This window comes from Dermacentor albipictus, chromosome 5 (genome assembly GCF_038994185.2).
Source record: "Dermacentor albipictus isolate Rhodes 1998 colony chromosome 5, USDA_Dalb.pri_finalv2, whole genome shotgun sequence".
In the NCBI taxonomy this organism is placed as follows: domain Eukaryota; kingdom Metazoa; phylum Arthropoda; class Arachnida; order Ixodida; family Ixodidae; genus Dermacentor; species Dermacentor albipictus.
Genome location: NC_091825.1, coordinates 89,322,416 through 89,332,618, shown reverse-complemented (window position 1 = coordinate 89,332,618; position 10,203 = coordinate 89,322,416). Strand labels below are relative to the sequence as shown.

Here is a 10,203-nt window from a genome sequence, read left to right as displayed (position 1 = left end):
TGTAGCGTCCTGGTCGCAATAAAATGGTTCTTGTCAATAGTTCTCACAGGGAGAAGAAGCCCGAAACTTATATCGGGTGCAAAAGCAGCTGATAGTTCCAACCGATATATTCTAGCTGACTTTGGAACAAAAATAATGAAGGCGGGGAAAATTGGCTGCCGCAAGAGCACTGCCGAGTCTACGTCCTACGTATAAAACTAAGGCCCACGAGAAACATTCCGAAGGCCGTTAAGTGGAGGTCACATATGTGTACTGCGGTGACAACAAACCAATCGTCAATGTGATGCAATAAACGGAAAGCGGTAAAATGATCCAATTACAGTAAATCATGTCGACAGCAATAAAACAGTGCAAACGCAAAAGCGGAGACAGTCAGGCCACCTCAACAGCATTATTTAATGCAAGTGTTTGTTTCGCGAGTCCAAAGTTTGTTTTTAAGACATAGAATTAATGAGATACTTTTGCAAAAAAGATCTATAAAAAATGAATGAAAACCGTCCTTTGTTTTTTTTTTGTTTGTTCGTTTGTTAGCTACGGTAATTATGAGCCACATTTCTTTCTACTTGTCACTTAAACCCTGCGGGGAATACCTCGGATCTGTGCAGAGCGCCCCGCCCGCGTAGAATGATTTAGCCGGCCTGACCCACGGGCTGGGCCGGACCCGGGCCAGTGCTCTGCCTGTACTGGCCAGTGCTTTACCTGTACAGACCACTTCAAAAAAAAGAGCTAATTATCAGAAAATGATCAGTTTTACTAATGCAGCTGTTTGGGATTGTTGGTACAACATATTGGTGAATTACAGCGCAGATATACACGAACGAAGAAGAAACGAGACGACAGTACTTGTTTGCCGTCTCATTTCTTCTGTCCGCTGGAATTCACCAATAGATTAGTTTCAAACACAAGATCACTGTCTGTCATAAAAAAGAACTGCGCGAATAGCTTCACAACGAGTTTAGAGCCTGGTTGAAAACAAGATCTTCAAGAAAGAGTATGGATGAAGTGTGACTGGTTTTCCAAAAACACTAAATAAATGGTTGCACAGAAAGGATAAAGAGCGAAAACAAAGAAAAAATAAGGGGAGGGGGGGGGGGCTGTTGAAGGAATTGTGCGCCGTGTAGGCGCATCTAAAAACAGCCGTCGCAAGGAAAACATCGCAGGTTATAGCGTAAAAAACTGCTTTGTGCCAGCAGTCACAAAGGCGTCAACGTTTCCTCTAATGACATATAAAAAGAAACTGCTACGTGACTAGTCTGCAAAAACACTCATTGACAGGCTACAATAAAAGAAATACAAGTTATCATGTAGGTTTCCGGCGGGAAACTGAAACCAATGCTTCCAATACCCATTTTGTTTCTGCATTTGTTCGAAAACTGTTGCCGTTATGTCGCTTCCTGTTATTTGCGATAATTTATTTAGCAGACTGAGAGCTGTAGCTTTAGCATTCCGTTGTTGGTAAATATTTGGTTAGTTTCAGATATCCAAAAATACCCCTACCCACAATTTATTTTGTCATTATTATTATTTCCGACTACACGAGCTCCCAGCTTGGCCTATAAGCAAGCACGGCGTAGTAACAGGACGTATCCTTTCATGCGAGCATTAAGCAACTACGCTTTTTATTTCGAACTTTATTTGTTCCACGATAGTATGATTGCCAGCGTTGACTTTGCGGCGATGTTGTCTCTTACAAGCACCGCGCAACAAGTGCTAACAAACAATAATTTCGTCGACACGAGTATTTTGGGCGTCCAAAAATTGAACAGGAGTGTTTCACTTTTCCTCATGGGTTACAAGACTATTTGAGCTAGTCGTTCACGCAAAATACTAACGAATACCGGCTGCCTGCCAGGCTAGCTTCGATAACACAGCAAGCTGGGCGAGTTGGTGACTGAACACATTCCTAGGGGTGGGTAGCGCAACCCTAGGAATAGTTTCGATAAGCATCCCGTAGGAATGGGAAGCGTTGAAGGCAAAAAAACAAGAGAATAAATTTGCTAAGTGCAGTAGCTCTTAGGCTCCATACTAAGTGAAAATAAGAGACTTCAGTACAATCTCTATCCACAAAACCTCACTACACCAGCCCGTAGTACCTCTCCGCTCGGAAATATAGTTCGCGAGCTCCTCTGATAATGACAGAAGTTCGGCTTCACCCGGACGTCACGGAAGTAAGCGAACGTAACTGGCTAGTGCATGTATACAGATTCTCTCCGAGTATGCATTTGTCACTGAATTCATAGGTCGTCATACAGACAATTTGGCAGCTGTTCTCTGTACTTTCCTGTTCCGTGTCCTGTGCCACGTGGAGCGCTTCGCGCGTGCCATTTATCGACGATCAGGGAACAACGGAACTGGGAGGTCTGTAGCAGCATAGTATGCGGGTGAGGACGCATTACAGGCGACAGGAAGGCCTTAAACAAACAAACAAACAAACAAACAAACAAACAAACAAAAAAGAAACAGTGAGCGAGCGGTGCCAGTCGCGCCGCCAAAACGACGACGTCGCAACGATCGTCATCACCGGTGAGGCGAAAAAAGAAAAAAAGAGGGCGCTGCGTGGAACAGCGACTTTACAGCGACTTGCACCCGGCTCCTAGCGGCGCGAAAATCGAATCTTGGCGGCTGGCCGCGTCCTCAGACCGCCATGTTTACCCTCTCCCTTAGTTCCCCTTTCTACAACCCTCTCAAACGTACTCTTTGTACACAGACTCTCCCTCTTTTCTCTCCCTCTAACACGCAATGTTGGACAACTTAGTAGGGCATGCGGCAGAGGAGCAACAGGATGGCAGCGAGGGTTGTTTTGTTGAATGGAGGGGGCGAGAGAAGCAGAGGAGGGTAAACGTGGAGCAGAACGGCAGCTGCGCCAGTTTCGACTGGCGGCATACTGGCGAGAGCGAATCGGCTGCGGTCGTTGCGGCTGTTTCTACTCTCTCTCACTCTGCTCCCTCCCTCCATTCTCTCTTTCTCTCTCTATCCCGTAAGACTTCTATGCAGTTGTGATGTCTTTCCGTCGCAGCTGCGACAAAAAAGCGCAAGCAAAGCGGGGCATGACGGCAGGCTGACTACATAGAGGCAGACTTCACTCCGTTCTGCTTTATTGCCTGCCTCAGTACGAGTCGTATGAACGGTGATTCACGACGATTGCTGTTACGGACGTATGCGAGTGATAGCGCAGGAAACAAAGACCGTATTTCGTTCCCACCTTCAATTTCAAAGCTCACTTCCTCGCATGCGGAAAGGCGAGCGGCAGATGTTACATGACGGGAGAAACGCGCAACCTCAAAAAAACGGCGATACGAAAACACCGTTTTTTTTTTTCCCCACTTCACCTTTCCTGAAATTGTCGGGAGAGGAGAAGGACGCAGTAGAGTGTAAACAAACGACAATGCCACTGTCGGCTTTCCTGTGTGTTTCCTTGGCGCTCTGCGAGATCCTCATCCGTCCTTCTTGCGAGGAGTGCACGCGATGAGAGAGAAAGAGAGAGAAAGGCGACGTGGAGGAGGGGGACAGCTTTCTTTCTTTCGTTACTCTCGCGCTCAGTTGTCTGTTCTCTCTTTCTCTTTTCTAGCAGCGGACGGCGTGCACTCGCGACCGAGAGAAGGAGAAGAGGAGAGAGAGAAAAGACGAGAGAGAGAAAAATGAGAGAGACAGAGAGAGAGGGCAGCTCCGCTTTCTTTTTTTCTTATCTGGCCGCGCCTCGTGCCGTGCGCGCGCGCGCCGCGGCGTGCCGGGAAGCGGGAGAGATCCGGAGCTGCGTGGAGGCGCCAGTCAGTAGGAGCGAGCCGGCCGACGCATGAAGACGGACAAGAAGTTTCTCGAGGCCCTGGTGGGTTCGCCGTTCGGCGGTGGCGGTGGGGACTACGAGGTGGCCCCGACGACCGACAAAGAGGCGTTGGGGCCCCGCGCCGGCGCTGTCGTGGTTGTGGACGACGAGGTGTTGCTCGATGTGGACGCGCTGCCCGCCAAGCCCGAGTCCAGCAATGCCGACGACCTGGGCTCGAGCGAAGAGGACCTGCCGCTGCGCGGCAACTGGGGCGGCAAGCTGGACTTCATCTTCGGCTGCGTCAGCTATGCCGTCGGACTGGGCAACGTGTGGCGGTTTCCTTACCTGGCCTACGAGAACGGAGGAGGTCAGTACGCTGTGTCTCCTGCTCTGTTGACGTTGCTTCTTTTGCGGGCGGTGGGCAGCGTGTGCTTGACCGATGGTGCCGGCAGCGTTTTGCCTTGTAGTGGTGATGGGTGGTGAATGTGTTCTTGTGCGCGCAGATGAGGGCCCCATTCTCGGTGAAAATCATACTCAATTGGTCCCGTGTGAAAAAAAGAAAAGAAATATGCTACTTGTGCCAAACTGCTAATATGAAAGTCACGTGCGGCTTGAGTTTTCATTGAGCTCTTTTCAATTTCTTGCCCGGAGAGGTCATTTAGGGAACCACGTTATACCGAGCATTCCGGTTTGAGTGAGGCCGAGCTGCACGGACAGGCTAACGATGGACGATACTCGTTTTTATCCATTGGCTTTTATTTCACTTCCTTCAGGACCCAAAAGACTTCAGTAATGAAGTAGCTGTCCTCTAGTACTGGCAGTTTGTGTGGATGAGTTTTGGCGAAAGCTCCTCCTCACCGGTGCGAAAACCATTAGTGATGGGCCTATTATTTCTGTTGCGCCAGTAGGCTAGATGCAAGGGTAGTAATGGGGAACGAGGGACGGAAAAGTACCCTCTGTACAGTCAGGAGGCACCAGACTGACTTCTAGCAGTTGTGTTGTGATGCTTCGTGCCTTTGGCAGTGTTCCCGGGCTTGTTGTGTGTGCTGTTTGTTACCTGCTGTGCAATCGAATGCGTTTGCCGCCGATGAACGTTCCATGCTTCGCGGCGGACGGTTCTACGCGCCGCCCCTCCCCCTGGCGGCTGCTGGCTCCGCAGCGCCCTCTATGTCTTAGCTAAATAAGGAGAAAAAACTGGAGAATCGTGGAGGGCTGCTTCTGTACGGGGGGCTTAGAGATGTTAGCGCAGCATTGAGCAATCGTAAACAGTGTAAAAAGTGTAAACACACGAAGGCTCGGGAGAGGACGACATAAGAGGCGAGAACGGAAGGACCGGCACGGCTCCCAAAAATGCGGTTCGCGACCTTAGCTGTGCGCCGGCGGCGGCGACTGTGGGGATCGATACGGGAGTGCTCTGCCACTGTGTCTCCGCTCGCCAGCGCTTCTGCCTGTGGCGAGGAGGAACTCGCGTTACGCGATACTTTCCGTCTATGAATGGAGCTCACGTGACGACGCGAAAATACAGCACATGCGCCACCTGGCATTCACTTTCTTTTTTTTCTGTCGCGAGGCCACAACGAACCGTTCAAGTGGTTTCGAGGCCGCATTCCAAGCGAAACGGTCTTTCCCTTCCTCTCCGTCTTATAACCTCACACAACCTCAGCCACGGTCTTGAAACTTTAAGCAGATAGGAGAAGATGGCGAAGAAAGACGTTTTCTCTCCCCACCGGACGGGGCGCTGGCGAGAATCGGTGGGCTGTCCCGGCGAAAAACCGAGCCGGGTGGGAAAGCCTTTCGTCGGGGAGAAGGGAAGAGCGCGCGCGGTCTCGGGCGGCATCTACGTGCCATGCGGAACGGCCCCCTTCCCAGGGTTGCCTGAAGGTCGTACGCGCGGCGACGCGCTCCAGCACCGGGGGGCTCGGCGCTCGCTGGCACTCTCGCGCGTTTCTTCGACCGCTCGCGAGTTCGCTCGCTCTACTACTTCGTCTTGCACGTCGCGAACGAGAGCAAAGAGCCTGCTGCTGCCGCTGCCTTTTCTGTCTGCGGCGCGCATCCGTCGCTGCTCCGTTTTTGCGCGTCTTGGTCGTCCCAAGGTTGTTCGTATTCTATTCCCGTGCGAGTCTCTCCCCGCACCCTTTCTTTCTGCCTGTCTTTTTTTTTCCCCTATTCGTTTTTCCCACTGGCATGCGAGAGTCGCGGCTCCGCCGGCTGTCTGGCAGCGAAAAGGATAAATGGCCGGTGTAATCCTTTCTCCGGTTATCTGCCGCCGCCGCCACCTACTCTGCGGTGGCCGCGTCCCAACCCTTTTTTATACGGGGAGAAGGAATGCGCTCGCCGTATAAATGTGCTTCCGTGGTCGCGCGGCGACCTTTTTTGTCGAGGTCGTCGCTACCTTGGGACGGGCGCCGCCACCGCATCTCTTCGAAGCGGCGTGCGTCCACCGCATAGCGTTAATCCCTCAATTTTTCGATGCTATCGCTGAGCCCCCCCGCCACCACCTTCCGCGCGCAAACACGCCGGAGCAGCGTTCCACATTCTCTCTCCTCTGCTTCTTCTTTTTGCTCTCGAAGTCAGACGTCGCCGTTTGTTTCGTAAGGGCGGCGATGGAGGTATCAGATCGCGCCTGCGACATTCCAGGGCCGGTCGAACGCCTTTCGCGCGTGTGAGTGTGTGCGGGTGTGAGTTCGGCCACGTGTGTGCGTGGTGTATACGTTTCGGGACGGTGCAGTAGCGGTCGCGTTTGTTTCCGGAAGTCAGACCGCGCGGTCGCTGCTGGTTATCGGTGGTGACCACTCGAAAGCGCATAAACAGAAATCAGGCGCCACGCCCAACGTTTGCTGAATAGTATTTGTCGCTTATGCCTATCGAGCACGAAAAAAATGTTTTTTTTTTGTTTCGTTTCTTTCTATTTCATAATGAACTGCAAAGGCGGGGTTTCTTGACTTGCCTCTTAGTAAAAAAGAAAAGAAAAAAAAGAAACAAGACGAATGAATTTTTATAATAAGTAAGCACTGAGAGAAAAAGAAGAAGAAAAGAAGTTCAAGAATGCATCAAGTAAGCTCCCTTGGTGTGAATCACTATATGTTTAAAACAATGAGCGCATTTCATCAGTTATCTTTCCGAATACTATAAAGAAAGAAAAAATGTAACAGTACATTGATTGCCACACCTACAGATCGACTTATTTTGTAAGAATACCTCTACAGCTGAATGAACATCGACATGTGGACTGAGCGACAGACTTCAGCAGAAGGCGAAGGGAACGTCCGTAATATTAGCAGAGCGCGCTGCTACACGTGCGAATGCTCTCAATGAAATAAAGCGTCAAAAGTAGGCAGCGAGTATCACTTATTAATAAATACGGTGTATAAGTTTCTGCTATAACCCTCTCGCTACAGATGAATCCATTTGTCGATTTGGAACGTCAAGCTCTGTTCACCGCGATCCAGAAAAGAAAAAAAAAGCGAACATGTGGTGCAGCTCCGTAGCGCTCGTTTCTAGGAGGCCTATACATTTCGGGTGGGTTCGGTGCCATTGCGTTTGGCGCCTTTGTAGAGTTCACTAGCTCCCGTAGTTGCATCCAATTTGCAGTACGCCCCAAGCATGGCAATCATTTAAGCGCTCCACTGGTTTCTGGGCCTGGCCTTTGGGTGGTCCCTGTCTGTTCGGCGTTGCACGTATATATATATATATATATATATATATATATATATATATATATATATATATCATAATGTTACCGTATAATTATCTGCCATAGACGTCGTCGTGCCAGTCAACCGTATTGCGCTGTACATAATTTCAGAGTAATTTCTTCATTCGAAGGTAAAGTGTTTAGGCCGGCGCGCCTACAAACAGAGGATAGTACGATGGGAAACAAAGGCCTTATACAAAGACCGTAGAAAGACCCCAGTAAAAGAACGTCTTACCCATAGGGCTAGGAGTGAATGACTTAATGTTGTCGAGAATTTCTTCCAACTTTGGGCATTTTATTTCTCTTTCTGACACCAAGCCAACTGCGGCGTGCTCCGTGAAGTTTCGGTCATTGTAGCGTACGCAAAGTTCGGGCAGTGCAGGTGTTTTCTTTAGAAGCAAATGTTTACATTTGTGCGTGCAGTGTGTCTGTATGCCTTCTTCTTTCTTCGCGCTATTTATAAACATCGAGTCCGGTTCGTCGTTTGTCATGGCGGGCATGTGACAACAGCCGCGGTTTGCGACCTTTCTTGCCGTAGGGTACTCGTGAGTGAGCTGGGTTCTGTCGCGAGAGAATTTTCTGCAGCCAGCAAAAAGAACCTTTAGGCCATACGTCTTTATCCACGCCAGTCAAAAGAGAAGCTCAGCGTGATCTTCACAGCCGAAAACGTACTTTCAATCTGTTTCTTTCATTATTTTTGTTTCTGTTTTGTTCCAATGTCTGCAATGTGTTGTTGTTGTTGTTTGTTGAGCGGCGTGCACTAGACAGTTAATGCGGGTCTTCACAGCGTCGCGTTCGCGTCGCTAGGAAGCGGCCACGTGACGCACAAACCCAATCAAACGTGCGTAGTCTCAGAACGGTGCAGTCGTGCGTTTTTTACAAACATCAAATCGTTGCAATTAAAACATGCTGAGCGGTTGTAAAGTTGCATGTGAACTTAAATAGTACGCGCTGGAGTGTAGTGAAACATGCCACCGCATCATTTCAAAATAAAATTCAATGACCATCATCACCACCACTACCACAGTTACGGCGTTATTTCAATGCGGGACATTCAGATTTCATTGGCCTTCGCGCCTCGTTGACAATAGCCTTCATGAAATTACGCCGTTACCACGGCGCACGCAGAAAGAAGGCGTGGTTCATCAGCCTGGTTACGGCCACTGCAGGGCAAAGGACTCTCCCATACTTCTCCAACAACCCCGGTCATGTACTAATTGTGGCCATGTCGTCCCTGCAAACTTCTTAATCTCATCCGCCCACCTAACTTTCTGTCGGCCCCTGCTACGCTTCCCTTCCCTTGGAATCCAGTCCGTAACCCTTAATGACCATCGGTTATCTTCCCTCCTCATTACATGTCCTGCCCATGCCCATTTCTCTTTCTTGAAAGAAGGCGCCACGCTTGAATTCAAGGTTCGCTGCATGACTTTTAAGGATATCGCTGCTCGTCACCGGACAGAATGTCGCCGATAGCCGACGCTGTCGCTGATGGCCTATCTTTGGGTGCCCGCCGACTCAACCCTGTCGGTTACGTCGACAAAATCTCAAAGCTGCACTGTGGCTTCCTCGGTGTCCTGAGGTCCCGAGCACCAGATCCAGCCGTTGCTCACGCTGAAACAGCGTTCAAACAAGAAAAAAAAAAGAAAAGCTACAACAGAAAATCAGTGTGCTGTTCCTTGCGGTAATTGCTACGATCGAATGACGAAAAAAAAAGAAAACCTACTGTTGGTCAGGATCTGGCGACACTGTGGCTTCAATGGCGCGACATTCCACGAGCATCTATAGGAACGCGAATTCGCCAACAAGAAACCGCACAGCCTATCAGGCAATGATGCACGCGAACATGAGCTGTTTGAAAACAACACGCCGATTCCGCGTCTGCTGAGTAGCGTAAAACGCTACGCATCGGCTCGGCTTGACGCGTTTTGCGCTCGCTTCTCGTGTTCGCATTCCATAGTCATTCGGTGTCTCGTTGTTTCTTGCATTTCCGTTTTTATCATCATAACAGCGTGGGCTTACACAGGATGACTATAGGGCGGCCTAGTAGAGGAGTTTTTGACTTCACGTTACTTCGAGAAGACCCTTAGCGCTAAAACAAGTACCATTACCTTCTTAACGCCAATGAAAAGATAAAAAATCAACCGTAGGTAACTCAAAACTACGAAACAACAGCGCTCAGATTATATTTTTTTATCCACGATTTTACAAAATAGTCTTAGCTCTCTTATGAAAACACAGAAAAGGAATGTTGAAAAGTGGAGCGTGGTTTAGTGTTTGCGTGCGCCACCTGAGCTGACGTGGGGACCGTGGATCGCCAGGCTTGCGACGGGCGAGCATGGTTCGTAGACCCGGACACATTTCCGGCGTTCTGCCAGAGCTGTCGCCGACGAACCGAGGGTTCCTGAGAGAATGCTAATTGTGGATCACTGACACACGCATATTCCACGGTCTGTGCTTGCGTCAATTGCAGCCAAAAATGAAAACAACGAGACAGTCATCGCAAACTGAGACGCGTGCCAAAATCATGTTCCCTCCGTTGATTGACGTGAAATCCGGAACGTCAAGGCGTCACCTCTTCTGCAACTATTTAGCTTTACCATATATATATATATATATATATATATATATATATATATATATATATATATATATATAACCTTCAGGATGGTAGTTTCTCATGCTGTTTGCTGGGTGCCTGCGTCGCAGTGAACCTCAAAGCAGGCTTGCCTGCGTTTTCGCTGATAGG

At 49.4% G+C, this 10,203-nt stretch overlaps 1 protein-coding gene across 1 annotated transcript in view; it reads left to right on the top strand.

The window, feature by feature from the left end:
* The first annotated feature begins 3,726 nt into the window (after nt 1-3,726).
* The window catches only part of LOC135906876 (sodium- and chloride-dependent GABA transporter 1-like), a 61,849-nt gene continuing 55,372 nt past the window's right edge, over nt 3,727-10,203 (top strand). Inside the window, exon 1 of the mRNA XM_065438506.2 lies at nt 3,727-4,130. Coding sequence (XP_065294578.2) covers nt 3,794-4,130 — 337 coding nt within the window. The 5' untranslated portion in view covers nt 3,727-3,793. The remainder of the gene's footprint in view (nt 4,131-10,203) is intronic.